This window comes from Acanthaster planci, linkage group LG08 (assembly GCF_054643075.1).
Source record: "Acanthaster planci isolate LZ-2023a linkage group LG08, COTS_SCS, whole genome shotgun sequence".
Lineage (NCBI taxonomy): Eukaryota > Metazoa > Echinodermata > Asteroidea > Valvatida > Acanthasteridae > Acanthaster > Acanthaster planci.
Genome location: NC_141784.1, coordinates 3,679,534 through 3,698,220, shown reverse-complemented (window position 1 = coordinate 3,698,220; position 18,687 = coordinate 3,679,534). Strand labels below are relative to the sequence as shown.

General features: G+C 42.2%; 1 protein-coding gene across 13 annotated transcripts in view; it reads right to left on the bottom strand.

The window, feature by feature from the left end:
• Positions 1–938: 938 nt before the first annotated feature.
• The window catches only part of LOC110976030 (talin-1-like), an 82,080-nt gene continuing 64,331 nt past the window's right edge, over positions 939–18,687 (bottom strand). For 10 of the 13 annotated variants that reach the window (XM_087140400.1, XM_087140402.1, XM_022228956.2 and 7 more), the window contains 13 exons: positions 18,452–18,586; positions 15,026–15,172; positions 14,670–14,839; positions 13,874–14,057; positions 12,770–12,895; positions 11,205–11,321; positions 10,477–10,662; positions 10,109–10,213; positions 9,547–9,652; positions 9,227–9,351; positions 5,502–5,627; positions 4,792–5,037; positions 939–4,094 (listed from right to left, as the gene is read on the bottom strand). In XM_087140400.1, the coding sequence (XP_086996526.1) occupies positions 3,849–4,094; positions 4,792–5,037; positions 5,502–5,627; positions 9,227–9,351; positions 9,547–9,652; positions 10,109–10,213; positions 10,477–10,662; positions 11,205–11,321; positions 12,770–12,895; positions 13,874–14,057; positions 14,670–14,839; positions 15,026–15,172; positions 18,452–18,586 (2,019 nt within the window). In that variant the 3' untranslated portion in view covers positions 939–3,848. The remainder of the gene's footprint in view (positions 4,095–4,791; positions 5,038–5,501; positions 5,628–9,226; positions 9,352–9,546; positions 9,653–10,108; positions 10,214–10,476; positions 10,663–11,204; positions 11,322–12,769; positions 12,896–13,873; positions 14,058–14,669; positions 14,840–15,025; positions 15,173–18,451; positions 18,587–18,687) is intronic. The other 3 variants (XM_087140401.1, XM_087140403.1, XM_087140409.1) reach the window with 1 other exon arrangement.

The window sequence follows — 18,687 nt, the reverse complement described above, 5'->3', positions numbered from 1 at the left end:
TTATTATCAATCATTTCTGGCAATGACACCGAGCATTCCTCAAAAGCGCCCTAGGCGCTGTAGCTTGCAAGCCTGAAGAAACCTGTAGAGAGGAGACAATGAGAAGCACTTTACAGTTTTAGAGGTGGGAGGAAAACCCCAGAGGAATATTCTGGGTGAAACCCATGGAATCAGGTCACAGGAACTGAAAACCCAATCCACATGTGGACTGAGCCGGGATTCGAACCAGGACCACAGAAGGTCAGGAAAGAACCACTTCGCCAGACTCCCTATTTTTGCTAACATATTCCAATACATTGCAGCAACCAGTTACCTTTCACTAAAGGAATATTTAGGGCAGTTAGACAGTGTAAATATATATAGTTTGGCACTTTACTCAATTGTGTTCATATAAAATGCTGCACAATGGTATCTTTTTTGACAAGTTCTCAGGCAGATCCGAACAACCCTGTATTACTATTTTTATATCTGTTCATTCAACAACCCATTTAGCACCGATTTCAGGATGAAGTGATAGTTAAGAAGACAATGAAGAAATGTTTAGTTTCAGAGGTGGGAGGGAAACTGCAGTAAAATATTCCAGGGAATCAGGTGGGGACTGAAAACCCAATCCACATGCTGACCTAGGTGGGATTTAAACCCGGGTCACAGAGGTGGAAGGTGGGGAACGAGGCACTACACCAACCTGACTCGGATTTACATCAATTTGTCAAATTGATTACACAATTTGGATTGGCCCCCCCCTTAGCCCCTCCCATAAATAGTGGTGCTTTTCAGCGCCAAGTACATTTATGTGAAACAGAACACAGTAATATTTCAAATGACAGTTTTTATTGCTGTGACCTGGAAGTTATGAAACTAAACACAAACTTTGGTCACTCTGCACCGAGAGAACAACGTAACCGCAACACACAAAATATTGTAAAGAGAGGAACAACTTTCAGGAAAAAAAAGCCTTTTATTATCTTTCTCTTTCCTTTCCAAATCAGTGTCAGCTTTAAGAGTACAGGTTATCAAATGATGCAGTTCCCTTCAATGGCAAGGTATCATGTTGAGTAAGTCTCACTTAGTTGAGTATTGAATCGTGTACAGTAGCTCTGCATCGTTGATTAGTAGATAAACTCATGCTCATTTCTATAACAAAAAGGTTATTGTCAACATGTGCAATGCCTGCATGCAAGGTATTTACAGAAGACGAGTAGTATGAAGTGGAAGAACTGAAAATATAGCCTGACTGACCCCTTTTAAGTTTAATCACAGAGTGTGCCTACACTGATTATGTAAAGTTCTTCCTCAGTGCCTGTGCGATAATCCACACAATTTTTGCAGCCGACAGACACACTTTTAGTTTCCTTAAGATATGCTTACAAATGTTTTCTCAGGACTATTTCTAGCGCTTTATGTCAGTTTTGCTAATTGTGTATTAGTTAATTCAATATTTATGTCGGTGCCGTAAAAAAGATTTGTGTCCAAAAGTATGATACAGAACGTTTAGTAATGAGCCGATTCCGTGTACAAGCTTTCCATCTGGGTAAGCCCTCATCCATACAAAGTGATTGTCAAATTCAGTTTAAAGAAAACACAACCAATAGTTGACATTTGAAAATTAGATCAAAACATCATGCCAAAATCATGCGCCATTCTTAACAAAGACACATGAAATACGACCGTGCCCTAAAATGTGCAAAATATTTTAGATGAATTGGTTTTCATAAGAAAGAGGCACTCGATTGCAAGACGAGTACAAAAAGTGCGCCGTTCACTTAAATATTCACTCCATCAAAATGTTTAGAAAAAGCATTACATTGGTTAAAATACGTTAGAAAAAATATAGTTCTAATTTATGGTAATTTAAGAGCAGAGCAGACATTCATATTTAAAATGTCATTTTGAAGATGTGTATTCTCAGGTTAACAAAAATTATGAAATCACTATACGGCTTACACAACTTCCACTACTACAGTTGGCATGGCAACAGCACAATGGCCTATGTGTACCTTGGGATAAATGAGTTTAAATTTATATGTTATGCCGTGTCTTGGATAATTTTTCCAAAGGTCAGGTGGGAAGTCAGCCAAAATGTTCTGACATACTGCATTGCATATTGCCTGCTATACAATGCCTCGTCATAGAACTTGTTCTTCGTACACTGCCTTGCACGACGTGGCAAGGATTCATGAATAGGGCAGCGCAGAAATGTTTCAATGGGACATCCGACTGGGAAGCTCACAGTGACCAGAATAGTTCATCTGTTTCTTTTAGGTAAAAACCGTTATCTTTTTGACTGCCGTATATTTGGGACAATGCAACACCAACACCATCTGTTAAAGCCTCAATTTCGTAAAGATATTTCAACTTCTTGCCCCACTGATCCGAGCAATTGGAAGAATCCAAGAGAATCACACTAATATGAGACCCCTACTCAGCCAGGAGGGTCAATATATTCTACTAAATCACGTTTTCATTCTCTTCCGAATCCATAGATATGATTAAATCTTCAAAACTAATATTCCTTGTCAAACAGCCACTTGATTCTAAAAAAGTCTCACAGCTCCTTCTGTGGAGATGAAAACAAGCCAAGCTATGATTCTTTTCCCGCTAGTCTTCTATCTAATTAAACTGCATGTAAGTACTGAATCTACATAAAGCAAATGACTGTAGACTTTGAAAATCCAACACCTGTCCTCATTGAGTCGTAAAGTTTTTAGTAAAAATTGTGGACTGTTGGAAGTGGACCTTTTGCTGTCATCAATTTCCAACACACCGGAAAGTCTGTGAGAGTAATGGTTGTAATCTTGAGGAACATCAAGTTAAAACCAGGACAAAATTATTTAAACACTTCTTTCATTAATATTACATTAAAGAAATGAGCTAAAAGTATTGTCATTCAATCTCTTCCAGAAATGAACATGTCAAAACTGGGTCAATTGTTTTACTCTATGACAATGGTAGCCACCCAAAGATTCTCATCTCAAAATACTCCCACACAGACTGCTTGCAGTGCAGTATTCCCACAGAAGACAATCTAACATATCATCAATTGATATTTATGTCAAAATCTCTGAAAGATTTCCAATGAACCAATCACAAAACTGCGAAATTAATAACATGATAATAATTCCAAGTAGTAATAATGCATCCAAATACTGGAAGTAACCTACAAAATAATACCAGTATAATATCAAAACCAGTAATGAATAAAATATGGTAATCTTTGAGGAAAAAATACTAAGAAAACATTTGTATACTATGTACACAACACCACTAATGTAACAAGTGCTACACAATACCCTACACTTCATATTCTGTTTGTTTACTAACCAGTTAAAACACAAATGTTTACTGATGTTATTTACATGTTGGCAAAAGGCCTCCCCTCCAGCCGACAGTCATTTAGCACCAGATAATTTTTTCCCCTCTTAAAGCTATTCTATGCTTATCAAGTTTGGAGCTTATAATTATATTTGGAAAGACCCTACTGCAGGAAGTTGACTTGTAAAATTTGTTTTCAGACCACTTGCTATTCAGTAATATTTCAGCCCCAGTTGGGAGGTCGTTAAAGCAGGGACACCAACGCATGTTAACCTTCATGAACAAGGTCACAACACATGCCCTTATGTTACATCAAAGCTGCTGATTATTGGGTCACTTACTTACAACTGCACGGGGGCAGAACGTGTAACACTATCACTGCATGGTCTGTGCACTACTTCCAAGCATTGCTAACTTCAAATAAAGAATCACTTGCGACGGTACATGATTTTGCATTTCAAGGCGTCAACTTTCGTACTGGCACAGACATTTTGTTTTCTCCTATTTTTCTATTCCATTCTTGGTCTAATCTTGGTCTAGTCTGAATCTTCGGGGGGTCGGTTGGCATATTTGGCCTGACGGATCTGCTCCAGTTTCCGGCGGGCTTCCTCCAACTCCTTCTCTTTCTTCAAGATGGCGGCCTGGGCCTCGATCTCGATGCGGATGTTGCCCACCATCTTGCTGCTGAGGTCCACCCCAGCCACCTCATCCTCCTGCTCGGCCGCTTGCTGAGCCGCGGCCACCAGGCTATCTGAAGCACGCTTGACAGCATTGCCAGCAGCCTGGGGTTTTTTTTGGGGGGGGGAAGGGAATAATTCCAATTTTAGTTAATCATAAATATCTCACAATCTTTACATGATACGTGTACAACCCCAGAAGTACAGTTAGAGGGTTAGGTCAATGCCATACATTCTACATCCTCAAATAGACAGATAATGAATGTTTGAGTACAGTGGTGAGGATAATTTTGTGAGGTACAAAGCACAGGGAATGTTCCATTCCCAGTGACAAAACCTACCGGATACAGTAGCTGAATGTGATTCCAATTGCTCACCGTTTTGATAATTCACGAACACGAAATTAAAGACTCACCAATCAGATAATGGAGATTTATTCAGGTGGTGTATACAAATTGTATTTCTGGTTTTGATAATGTTTGATGGATCCTGGTTACAGCCCAGCCAATGAACTGATATGGGACTTTCATGGACTTGCTTTCTTCCATATACAAAGAGAATTGATATCTTTAGAGGACTGTTAGGGAAGGGTGTAAGGAACACCCTTGGCAAAAATGCCCATGTAAAGAGATTGAAGTTAGCAATTAGAAATTGTAGTCATGGTTAAAGTTTCAAGTTTACTAACTTCTCAATTCAGAACATCCCCAAATGGATGCGTTACCAATAATGTACAAAAAAAGTGCATCTGTTATTTGGAAATGTCAGGCAAGATGCATAACTTTGTGCAAGCATTTGTACCCACCTGTAATCGTCTCATGGGCTCGCTGAAGGTGCTAGCCTTGACCTTACAGGCCACCAGCAGCTGGGCAGTGGAGCTGGCCACCTGCTTGGCTGACGAGATCAGTCGCTCCTGAGAAGCGTGGCCCTGGACTACGGCATTGGCCGCTTCGCACAGGCCCTGCGTGGCCGCAGCCACTTTGCGGGCAGCCGAGATGAGACCCATGGACCACTGGCCATCTTCGCTGTAGGGTGCTGGGTTGGCCACAACCTGTCAACCCAATTATCAGGACAAAATCACGGTACTGCCAGAGGTCAGTAGCTCATTCATATTCAAACACGATTACTACAGCAATTTACTGGTTTACTTTCAGGTGGTGACTGGAGAAGCAGGCTACAGACAACAGGTAGCAATTCAAGGAGATGCATACATTCAATGATGCAAGTTCATTCCAGATTAATGACATCTGTCCTATGAAAGACTATTCCAAGCATGTTTTCCATCTGCTTGAAACCGTCCAGATGCTTCTTTGGATAAAATGTGATCATTCACGGTGATTAATGCTCCACCCGAAACACCAAGGCACATGATCACAGACTTCTGAATTAGATAAACGTACATGTACGTACAAAAGTAGCAGAGTTGTAAAAACATTGTAAGTTGTAAGTATCTCGATCATAATAAAGGTAAGAGCAAAAGTGGTACGGGGCGGGGGGGGCAATCAATATTCTTACCATTCCTTGTTCAACCAGCTCCCTCTGTGCAGCCGATGCAGCCTTCACCAAGGCGCTGGTGGCATTAGCAATGGCCTTGGCTGCTTCCAAGATTTGCTCTTCAAAGTTCAAGCTTTCATCTGCTTGCTGAGGGCACGAATGGAAGTGAGTGAGAAGAGGGCATTTATATGCAGTTACTATGGCAACCCATGGTTAATGGAGGATGAAATCCATTTCCCCAAAATGTGACATGTTTGACACACGAGTTTTCCACTCCTCACATTTTTCTGCACCACACTTGAAACCAAACATCTCGCATGTTTTCCCCGAGGATAAACCAAATAGAAGAAATCTGGAAACTTCCCAAATTTGTGAAAGTATCACGCGTCCCAATTCCTGATAACCAAACAAATATTTCCATTCACTGTTTTTACCCACCGCATACTGAAAATTAAACTTAATACCAAAAAAAACCATAAAATAATAGAGAAAACAAAAAAAACAAATCCCACAAACTACATGTACATTGCTGCACGCAAACAAAATACCAACCACTAAGCAAACTTCAATGCCCAAATGCAGAACCCCAAGATAATGCTTCATTTCTACAGTGTACAACATCTGTATCAAATAACCTCATTGCCCAACATGGATAAGTTACTTCCGACTTGTCTCACACATCAAAATGTATACTAAGACTTCTAAAGATCATCATAAGACCCCACATGACCAGACCATCGCAGCACCAACACAAGGCCTCCAGTCTAAATTCAAATCACATGCTATTCAAAAGCATCCCTTCGTGATTAATCATCGCATTGCTTTTCTCTTGCCGCTGGTCTTGTGAAGAGTCTTATGAAAGTCCCAACATCACTGACACTGAGAAGTACATATACTGAAATAAAGGGATTAGAATACATGTATGTGTGGCTAGGATGTTCACACTTGAGATTTATGCAAAAACCACGTAGTGCTTGATTTGATTTGATTTTGTTGATTTCTGTCCCTTCTGGTGGGGACTTAAAAGTGGAGGTTGGGCTGTCCCTATGGTTTCCATGTTCATCATTTCCCTTGATTAAGACAGGACAACGATCTACAGTCTTGCATGTACATCTTCACACAAGGGCTGTCACACAAGGGCTGTCACACTGTTGACTAGGGGCAGTTCAATATAACCACATGCACATGCGATCATTTCCTTGTAAGTTTAGAAGTACTTGTATCGGGTTGATATCAGCGTAAGTTTTTTTTTGACAAAGTCTCCATTTTGCCCCCTGCCCAAAACCAAACCTTGAAATGCCACTTGCTTCACGTCTTAAACACTGTAACAAGTGGGGACGTTTATTTAAAGGCCACTTCATATTGCAGGCCAATGTGACAGCAAAGACGCCGCAAAAGATTTGCAGCAACATTTACTCGTGTTGAGATATTTTCAACCCTTGGGAACTTGAATATATTCGATCTGATGTCACAAATTCACGTTTGTGTTTGCTTTCCCATCAAGAATGAACCAGCCTTCAGGATTTCATTGGCAGTGAATAGTACGGCAACAGGAACCACTGAAGTGAAATGCATGACACACAAATGACGGCATTCAATACGTCAATGCCTGGCATTGAAGTCACCCCAGCGGGTTGGACAGCTCAGCCGACGGGGGTATCTCTTGCTGTTGTGAGGGGGCTTGACAGTGCAGGACGCTGCGTGTTATGTCTGGATTAGGTTGAGCTTGGCATCTCCACTGTCAACCCAAATGCAAACATATCATACAGAATACGGCAGTTTCCTGTCCTGATGGGCCAGGAATGGAACAATCAGTTCTCAACACTCTGTCAGTTTTCCTTCAAAATGCTCCCACACCCAAAAATCAAACTCATTATATTTCCAGAAACTACATCAATGAAATGTCTCTAGCATCCATTTAGATCTAGGAAAGTGCGCAATTCTTTTAACAAGAAATTGAAAGAACCACAGCCAAACTAAGATTTAAAAAGCTTTGCTGGATGGAGAATCGATGAGACCAAGTTTTCACCAGCATCATGTATCTCTTTTGTGAGTTTTTGGGTCGTCAGAACAAGTTAACTTGACGCTTCAAGCACCGTGCACCATTCCTCCTCTGCAGAACTTTATTTGAACTTCTGGAGAGTGAATCGAGTAGAGGGACATGACAGGTGGTTTTGTTTTCTCAGTTATTTTTCTTGCTGGAAAGAATTGCTAATGCTGAATTTTTCCACTAAATGACAAGATGAAAAGCAACTCGGTATACTGTTAACCACGTTAACACTTTCTGCAAGAGATCCACATGGTTAACTCCACTATAGACGACTTGGATGCTGAGCTCTGCAGGATGCGAAGTACAATAACGATTTGATGCAGCCACTGCGTTGTTTGTTGCTGCATAGAACAAGTAAGACGCTACAGGCTATGTCTGCATTGAGTTGAGCTTTGTGTCTTTGCCTTCAACCCAAACCACACATATCATGCAGAATATCACTCGACTTTGACCCGTTGTGCATCGGGCCATGCTGTTATCAGGCCGTCCCTTTCTCTCTGTCCAGGAGGCCCAAGACGGCTCCCTGTTTACTGATGAGGTAGGGTTTCTTCTCTTACCATAGGCCAACCCACACTGTCCATGCAAGGCATGCTTTACTCAAAAACAAGTATGTGCGACTGTGTACGAGTGATTTTTGCACAAGAGAAAAAATTTGACTTCATAGAAAATATCTGCAGGGGTGAAAACTTGGCAAGACTGAATTCGGTCAAGAACTTTAAATGTGTGTCAAGCCTGTATTTTCAGTTTCCCAGTGCATTTGTGCTAACAGGAATTAGGAAACAGACTTTTACAGGAATCAAACAAAGCATAACTGTTGGCAAGATGCACTGCAGTCACAGATACGTAGCAGTCATAGGCATATCAATGTCAGATCTTCATGTGCAAGAGACGAATCATGCAATGCAAACGGCCAGATGCCAAAATGCGCAACACTTAGAAGAGGGCACTTCCCAACGCACGGTGACAAGTACCGGTGAGCCTCATGCAGACGAGAATGCAAGCGAGCATGACTGGAGCCGGTAGGGGCTAGAGGGTACGTACTAGGTTACACAGGTCCTGCCCGGCCCAAACACGACGCCAGACACCCGTGGTGCTATCACGCTGTCCAACCCATCAACCAATCAAAGGATGATATAGGGGTGATGGTGATGATGACGACAGACAAAATGATTACAATATCAGGCGTGAATACCAGGTCATTAGTGGAATGGCTGTAGAGAGTTAGTGTGCAGTTTGAATGCCAACGGAGATGTTGCATGCATCATTAAAAGCACAAGTGGATGTTCTCTTGGGCTGATTTAAAAACTTCTTTCAAAAAACACTGACATTTTAAGCACTGTTGTAAACAGACTTTTACACAAAAAGGCATCAGTCATAAACTAATACATATGGGTAACAGTTTGAATTGTACATTGATAATTGAAGTTTCTGTTGGCAATAAAGAGTTCCCCCACGTGAAAACTTTGAAATTCTCCTTTTTCTCTGCTGCAAAAGTACATAAAGAGAAAGCAGCCATTTTGAAGAAGAGAGAGCAGCTATGAAAAGAGGGAACAGAATTGTGAACTGGCCGATCAAATGAAACCAAAATAAAACTTGCAGAGAGGAAATCAAATCCAAGTGGTAACGAGACAGCGTGTGATCCTAAACGGCAGCATATTTACAACCGTGGCTTCCACAAGAACCACTTCCTACATACCCTTGCTCGGCCTCTGGGCTGAAGTTGAGACAGTTTCTTGGCAGCTGCCTCGATGGCATTAGCGGCACTGAGGAGCTCATTCTCGGCAATCACATTGGGGTCTTCAGGATCAACCCAATCAGAACCTTAAAAATATAAAAAATAAATTGGCAAGATATCAACAAGTTGAAGATCAATAATTGTCTCCAGATCATCATGGAAAACATATCTCAGATCATGTCTGAATCGTCTTTTCTTCCGAGTTGGGACCACGGCTTGCCAGTACAGCCTCTCTTTCAGATTGAGTGTGGGCTGGGGCCCACGGCATGACCGCCTCTTACCCTTGAGCGCCTCTGCGGCCTGCACCAGCTCCCCGACCGTCTGGGCAACTCGCTTGGAGTGCTGTCCGAGGCGTTGCTTGCTGTCCGGTGAGGGCCGCTGGATGTTCTATCAAAATCAAAACACAGCCATACAGAATTGAGACAAGGTAAAATTGGGTTACATCTGCTTATTGGACAGTAGTACATGTATTTCAACAGGAACCTTTGATCTCTAACAACTGCACCTGCAGGTCCCCTTCATGTTAACTGGAATCATTAACCTGGATGTAGGTTGACAATTGCCACACCAAATACAGAACACCTTAGAAGTATAGAAATACAATCACTGAACACTACAAAAGGTTTTTGACTTTCTACCTTCAAGCCAGTTGTTTGTTTAACCTCTAGTTACGTGCAGAAGTTGAAAATAAAAGAAAAGCTCTCTATTGGAACATCATATCTTGTAGCTGTTAGCCTCCTCCTATTTATGTGTTCAGTGCATCAATTCACAGGGCAACACTGTCTCTAAGTCACTGCTTTGATCATCTACTTTGGCTTCTGGTCTTTCGCTATCTGAACTCACCGAGTGGACCTGTTCTAACAAAGCCCTGAAGGCATCCGAGCACTGCTTGCCCACGTAGAGAGTTCTCTCCCTCATGTCTACTGAATCTGCTGCACTGGCTGCTCCCTGTGGGATGAACAAAGTGCAAAAACCATTTCAGGGGGGGTGCCAAAAAGCAGGTGGGAGGGGAGCTGACCTCTGAAAATCTCACATGTAGCTTGCCAAGACAATGACCTTCGAAAATGGTGCAGCTGATATTTGTCAGCATCTAAACAAATATGAAAAGGGCAACTCTTAAAGATTTCTGCATTATAGTCCATGTTTTGGCAAAAGAAACCAGACTTAAGGACCCGTTTCCATTTCCTTCACAGCATCTTCTCAGAGCCTACCCTACAGCAGTCTATCATGGCAAACAAGGCCTGCCGAGCCAGGTTGGCGGCAGCGGTCACGTCATCCTGCTTCCCAGAGTTTCCTGCACCAACGGCCTTTGCCGTCGCCAAAGTTACAGCCTTTGTGCTGCGGATGAGCTGCTCTGGTGTGGCACGACGGTCGCCGACGGACGGGTTGTCCAGTATCTGAGACGGCACAATGGAAAAAAGATTTTAAAAAACATGGATCTTCTGAAACTTCGATGGTTTCAAGGATAAACCTTACGATGTTGTCCAAGTTCAAGGATTCATCGGAACTATTTGAAGGGCCAACATGGCCAAAAGTTTGTAAATGAGATGCTCTGTCTTTCAATGCAGCACAACTACAACAACTCTCAACCAACTACAGTTGTCAAGAACAATACTCCCTGGGAAAAAAACGAATGCGGTATTTAAGACCTAAGAAACCACGGACTCTCTACTTTCAGAGGCAACGTTTGAGAAGGTGTTTACCTGACAGAGTCTCTGAACGCAAGTAGGTCTGACTTTAGTACGCAGGTTCGATTAATCTCCTGGGAACATGCCACGTTATGTACAATCTCCGAGTGAATTTCCTTTTAACTGATTCTGCTAAGCGTGTCGATTTGTTGAGCATCTTCGGCATGAAAGTCTTGATTGGATATTTCTACATGTGGTACCCACAGGTCCTCTGTAAGAGGCAACCATTAGAGCGCATATGGTGACCTGACCTTTGCTTCCTGGGTGATGGCATCAATAGTCGCTTCCAAGGCTCTGGTACCTCTACAAGCCTCGTCCTCAACGCTCTTGACAGTCTTAAGAAGTGACGTCACATTGGTGACCATGACCTGTTAACAGGTGAGAAGTCAGATTAATAATCCTCACATCTCAGCACTGGCAGAATATTTGTCAGCCTTTCAGCTAGAGTCGTCGTGAGGATTGAAAACAGAGAACACAAGTTATCACACACTTCAACTTGAAGAGACTATCGCCATGGATATCGGAAACAAAGACACCAAACCTCTCATTCCATAACAACTTAGTGTTGTTGTACTTTGATAGTTTTTGTGTTTCCTAGCATAATGCCACCAGTAAATGTTCATCCAATGAACTACGCGATGAAAGTGAAGACAGCAATAGACTGAGGGTGTATAGACCCCATGTCCTGACAAGACAAGACGCTTTGCTCCTTAAAAATGGCTTCCCACTGGTCACATTGTGTTTGTTGCAGGGACGTATATAAAAAACCGGGACTTGCAACGCAACGCCTTTGTATGAAAAGAAGCCAACTAGCGGCCATTTTCCGAGCCGAATACAAATGTGTGGGTTAGCTCCCCTCTATTGACGTCAGGAAGAACAAAGGTGGGCATTGCCAGGAAAGCTTTGTATTCGGCTCCGTAAAATGGCCGCGAGTAGATTCAATGATCTCTAAAGCTGATTAAGGGCATTGCCAGTCCAGATTTCATTATACACGTCCGTGGTTTGTGGTGGTTTACGGCACGGACGGTGCTGTGTGCGCACAACTTTTAATCTCAATATTCTATGTGTTTGACATCCAGGGTCCTTTTAATCTCAATTTTCTATGTGTATGACATCCAGGGTCCTTTTAATCTCAATATTCTATGTGTATGACATCCAGGGTCCTTTTAATCTCAATATTCTATGTGTTTGACATCCAGGGTCCTTTTAATCTTAATATTCTATGTGTATGACATCCAGGGTCCTTTTAATCTCAATATTCTATGTGTATGACATCCAGGGTCCTTTTAATCTCAATATTCTACGTGTTTGACATCCAGGGTCCTTTTAATCTCAATATTCTATGTGTTTGACATCCAGGGTCCTTTTAATCTCAATATTCTATGTGCATGACATCCAGGGCCTCAAGTGGGCGTTAAATAAATGGCCCCTGGTAAGCGAGAGTTGGATAAGCCCACGGCATTAAATTAGGCCTAAAAAGTGGTCGAGAAAAACGTCCCAGCATGACCGCTTTTAATCAACCGTTATCAGCTTTCGTTCAGAGATATCCCGAGGTCACATGAGAGCACACTCTCTAGGTTAAAATCTTCATGAGCATGTAGACCAGAGCTTAAACACTGAGGGGAGTTTACTTTTCCCCCTACCTTTCCTTCAAACACTTCATCTGACCGCGTCTGCTTTGGGTCAAAAACTAAACAGCAGTTGGGAAACCGCAGACTTCCGCAAACAACTCAAGCTCGGGGCACCTCACTTTTTTCTTGCTGTTGAACGGAGGGAGCTTGAGTAGTGAGCCCATTCCTAGATATCCCCTACCCACCTTAGCCGAGCTCTTGAGGTTACCAACTGACGGGTCGTCTACCCCTTTCCCCGATGCACTCTTGGTGGCAGTGATGAGATCACCCAGAGCTGAGGCAACATCCTTGACAGCATTGATCAGCAGCACCTTCAACATCAATCAATGTTTAACTATAAGCATGGCGGAAGGGATTTATCACATGCATGAGAGTTCATCCGCATAATCCGCAAATGATAGAAAGCATGTCACTTTCTCATATAAGACTTAAAGGTTTTCATGGTGAAAGAAACTAGATCTATAGTAAAGATTGCGGTAACACCATGTATTTATCTCTTCTTTGAGTAAAGTGTGGTTCTGAGAAGAACCGGGGAATAACTCGACGTTTCGAACAGTGTACTCTGTCCGTCTTCAGGAGACTGCAGGATTCTAACTGGGAGTGGAGCTTATATGGTGTAGATCTAGTATAGATCTATGTCACTTTCTCCTTTTACCGATTCCTTTAAAGCATCACATTCAAAACTGCCACCCACACAGACAACACAAGCAAAAAGCTTGATGGGTTCCAAGCCCTTAACACTGAACTACTACTTCAAGAAACAAAAACGACTGTCTGTCATGCTTGCAAATGTTATGGTCAAACTAAGTTCATCTGACCCTGCACAGCCAGTGATGTTCCTTCTTGATGACTTTTAGAATGAGGAACTTTGTGCAACAAGGAATTAATTGAAAACACCTGTTCCCAAGGCTTCAGACTGACAGTAGTGCAACTCTAGGTCTATGGCGGATTGAACATAAAGCTATTTGAAATAGTGCTGGGATGAGATATTCATGACTGATAACTCTATAGACCTTTTTCACCCACGTGACTAAATGTAAAGAATACAACCACGTGTGGACCGCCTTGGCCATGGTGATCGCATGTATACTTAGGGGAAGCTTCAACCACGAGCAAGCGCACGTGCCAATGCTGCATGCTCGACTAATTTATCTTCAATAGGTGGATTACTATCCCAACACTATGCATCGTTACCATCACAACACATCATAGGTCCAGCATGGTCGTGACATCACAGGAAAAAGGTCTATACCCATGTAGACTTGCGGTAGATGACCCTATGTCCTTACCTGTCCGTCGGGGTCATCCCCACCCAGAGTGGCAGCCCCTAGCTTGACGACATCGGCCAGTTTGGTGATGGTGGAAACGGCCGACTGTGCAGCATTGGCTAGCTGTTCCTGGGTGGAGGCTGCCCCAGTCACCAGTGTCTTTGTGTCTTCCACAAGGGCCTTGGCCGTCTTCAAGATGCTCTCCCTGCAAAAACCAAGCAGTGAAGTATAGCAAGCTTCCTCCAGATCTCTCAACAGTCCAAACTTTGGGAAGTCCTCAGTAGTCTAGCTATGGCGTATGGAATCAAAGCATAACTGTGCCTTTAAGGGTAGAAGACAACCCATTATAACAGACCAGTGAAGCCAACTATAGGGAGGACCCGTCCAACCCCTGCTTCTAGGGAAAGAAGGGTGTATGATGATGATGAGGGCATACTTGGCATGAAAATACAAACAAATATTATAAAAAGGCAATGTAAAACTAACTTATGTTGAAACATGGTCAGTTTTTGAAAGTACCACTTGTGAGGCTGCAAGTTTGCGGCAACAGGCTTTTATTCTGAGCATAAACTTTACTTTTAACATGGAGCACTTCAGTGCCTTAATGCCATTTCTACTGTTTGCTTCGGATCCGATACAATGACAATGTCTTGTTTAGTGATAAATGGCCCTCCACACTTTGCAGCATTCAGATCCAAGAGAAGATAAGCACTGTTCCTGATTTACCCCTTCAAGACTCTCTGGAGCGAAATCACAGTCCAGAAATCCTTCGATGGACCCGCAGAAAGAAAACAGAAAAATAAGCCTCTCCTCTTACCTGTGGTCTGAAAAGGAGCCACCTTCCGGCTCGGCACTCAGGGTTCCGGCTGAGGCAAACATAATGGTGGTGTCCAGGTCCCCAATAATGCCCGAGACGGTGCTGGCCGCGTTGATGCAGGCCTGGGTGCCGCTGGAACCTGCCTGGAGGGCTGCCATCACAAAGTTACACTGCAAAGGAAAAGAAGGCGAACCCTGAAGTATATGAAGGAACCCACAAGAGAGGAATACTGGCAAAACATCAGCTGCTGCAGGAAAGTCAAAAAGTCACAAGAACAAAACCAAGAAAATAAAAGGAAAGATTCATTTGAAAGCCAATGCTTTGAAAGGGCGACCATCCAACGACTCAACACGTACCTTCTCAACCACAGAACGTGCATTATCCACCAGATCCCGCTTGGCCATATTATCGGTGGGGTTGCACTGCACCGTGCCAGCATTCTTGACAAGCTCAATGCTGGCGTTTCCAAGATTGTCCACTGCCGACTTGATCCTCTGGGCAACCTACAAAAAGGATGAATGTCCGGAGGAGGTGGAACGGAGGAAGGGAGAATCAGAAAAGAAACCAGGAGGAATAGGCAGAGGGTGGGCAGAAACACAGAGCAGGTTTACAGAAATGAAGTAAAGTACAAGACGCAAAAGAGACAAGGAGAATCAAGGAGATACTTCCATTCAATAAACAGTGATTCAAGTGTCAAGAAACTACTCAGTACGTTATATACCCTAAAGCACGATAAAAATATGAAGCAATACTAACAAAACTGGACAACTAAGTAAGAGTTTCCTTGTAAACTACTTCACGGTAAAAAATTTCTGACCAGTCAACAAAATTCACTGTATATAATGGAAGCCACCGCCGAATCAACTCAAAGGAACTCACAAAAATGTCTGAGCTGCAGAAAATGATTCTGATTAAATAGCTGCTGCAGACCATAAAACTGCTACACTATTCCTTTCTACATCGACATGCGAATAATAGAGTTAATATCCCAATATGACCTGCAATACAAAATGTCATCAATTAATGTTCGCGTACACTAAAAGCAACAGGAACATCAAAAGAAAAGTTAACGAGACTATTCCTGGCGGAAGAGGAGAAAATATAAATTGGCCAAATTTTAAAGGTATCCAAAATGACAAGGCCAAAAATGAGGAAATACATGTACGTTTCTCATGCATGGCATAAATGGATGTTAAATGATACTAACCACTACACTAAAAGGATTCATGCTAACATGCTTGGACTAATTCATAACTACATAAAGCACTGGTCTAATACTCCACACAAACCTAACCTGGAAAGGTTCCTCAACAGATACATGCAAATGCCCATTAGCTAATCTACTACACTACTATACACAAAGCTAATGTACTTCATGAGAAGGCTCTTAACAGACAAGAAGGCATACCAAGAAGTGTCTGTACTTAAAGTCAAGTTCTGCTTGACCTACAATAAGTCTGAATGCACTGTTGCTATTCCATTACGTGGACTCAGAGATTGAAATACAGACAGCTGCAAGAAAATATCTGGGATGAATTTTCTCGTGGAAAAATGCACAAGTGAACAGTTCGTTAATCCCCATCAGCCTACCGGTACACCTGAAATCGGTCCACATCTAATCAAACACTGCATAAAGCTATTAACAATTAAGGCAATGTCTAGATTACTTGCATGCACAGGTAAGCCTTCTAATATCACTCAGCCCAGACGAAAGTTCCGAGGCTCAAACCCTCACCTGCAGAGAAACTCATTTTATTGTCGAGTAACAAATATAAAATTGTGACGGGCTTTCTGAAAGTCAGAAGTTGTGAGTTTAGTGTAAGAGTGAAAGACTTAACTTCCAGACAACCAAAAGCTATTCCTAGTGACTTTGTCTTTCTTCTGTTTGGTTCTGGTAGCATAACATCAACTGGTATGTACCTTTATTTACAAATCATTGACTTATAATAAAATTTGTTTATGGAGCTTTCAATGACTGCCTTCAGAATTTGCTCAGAGTAGATGAGTTTGCTGAGTGGAATGCGCAAAGCCAATGTGAACAGGAATAAGTCAATGGCAACAAGAAGTTTTGATCTTGCCTTTGAGACCAAGACAGTCCCAGATAGGCCAAGAAAATCCTAAATCGGGAAACCTTATCTTAGGTTCCGAAATAAATTTCAGTTTGATTTTGTCAGCAATGCAGCAAGGCTGTCTGGAAGTGTAACTCACTACTCTTGGTGTGCTGCCAAAAAAAAAACCAAACAAACGCGAGGCTTAATGATGTGCTGTCTCTCCGAGTGAGCTGCAAGTGAATGGGAAAAAACCGAGGAGCCATGAAAATGAAATTTAAACCAGAAAAATTAAAATGCATGAATGCGTGATGAGAAGATACGGTGATGTGACACGTGAGAACAGAGAGAAATGGAAATCTGAACAGGGAAAAAAATTTGCTGAAAGAAAAAAAAGAAGGAAATAAAAGCTGCAAGAAATGTCAAAATTAATGACATAAGAATGGCACCACGTGGAAAGCTGGGCGCTACAACTTCACAGTGAGAAACCTAGTACATCGAGTACATGTACACATAACAGTGGGTGTCTAAAACGGGCTTCATGTTGTTGAATATCTCGAGAAATATGCATAGAGGTTTTCTAAATTTTCAAGAACTTAGGAGAGTGACTCCTAAAGGGACAATTTTTCTTTCAGTTTTAGCTTACACCATCTTCACTAGGTGGGCAGCAAATAAAGAAGGAAATGATTCTTTCCTTTAACTTCACAAAGCAGAAAGATGATGATGTCAGAGCTGGAATGACAATAGGGAATTGTTTATTTGCAGTTGATAGCAAGGAAACAAAATCAGTTTTCTTCATTTTTCCCTGACCAAGTTACATGTACTCTGTACCAGAACACAAACTACTGAAAAATTGTAAAAAAGACAATATTCGGTTACAACCCGACGAAAGCAAAGATCCTAACCCACTGCAACTGAAAGGAAAGTAAAACATGAGAAATCACCAAAACTTAAAAGAGAACATAGTTTGGTATGGAAAAGCAATTAAATAAAAGAAGCTTTAATGACAATTAACAGAAGATGTTAGCGTACCACTGATGGAATGAATGAACTTCACCATGTTCACAATGGGGGTACAGGCAAAGAAAGACTTTTGCTCCAAGTAGCAGGAACGGGAGGTTCTAATTTATCCTTTGAGAGGGATACTTTTTTTGGTCAGAGCACTTCAGGATTTGATTCTCATAATCAGACAGAAATGTCCAAATGTACGTGGATAAAGGTCGAGTCTCTTCCAGTCTCTACCGACTAGTAATGTTGCATGCCCCGGATTTCTTGGGGTTTTTTTTATCGATTACCGTTACATGCAAAGGCATGTAAAATTAAATCGTTTTATCCACTTGATCTAAGCATCGCATACAGACTGTATATGTGGCACACAGACAGTGTGTATTTGTGTACAAATCCTATACATACACCATATGGACTGTCAGTGTTCTTGCAAGTGACGACAGGTAAGTTGCGATGCGCCAAGATGTCCAACATAAACTGAGAATGAACAGTCTGTTACCGTTCTGTGTACACTCAGAAATGATTATTGTAATTGATGACAGAGGCTCTGATTGCTCAGGGTTTGGATATCAGGGTCCAAACATAAAAACCATCTGACCTCTTGTGCTGACGAGGTGTCACAGCGGTCTTTGTTCAACCTCCCCTCTCCGTCTCTTGCCTGTACCCCAACACAGGGAGAGACCGCAATGCCTGGGTGAAAGAGAAAGTTGAAAGCCCGTCACTTACCTCAAACCGCGGACCTACCTCCGGGTTGGTGGAGGCCATGGCTCCTCGGGCATCCTCGGCTAGCTTGCTGTACTCGTGGGAGAGGTTATTGGCCAGGGTGCCTAACTCACCCACGTTGCTGTTGGCCTTGGAGACCTGGTGATGTACAGAAAAGCGCAGCCAGGAGATACATCCCCAATGAAGAAAGAGAGAGAGTTTGAATCAATCAGGTATCGGTATATTACAATGTCCATCTA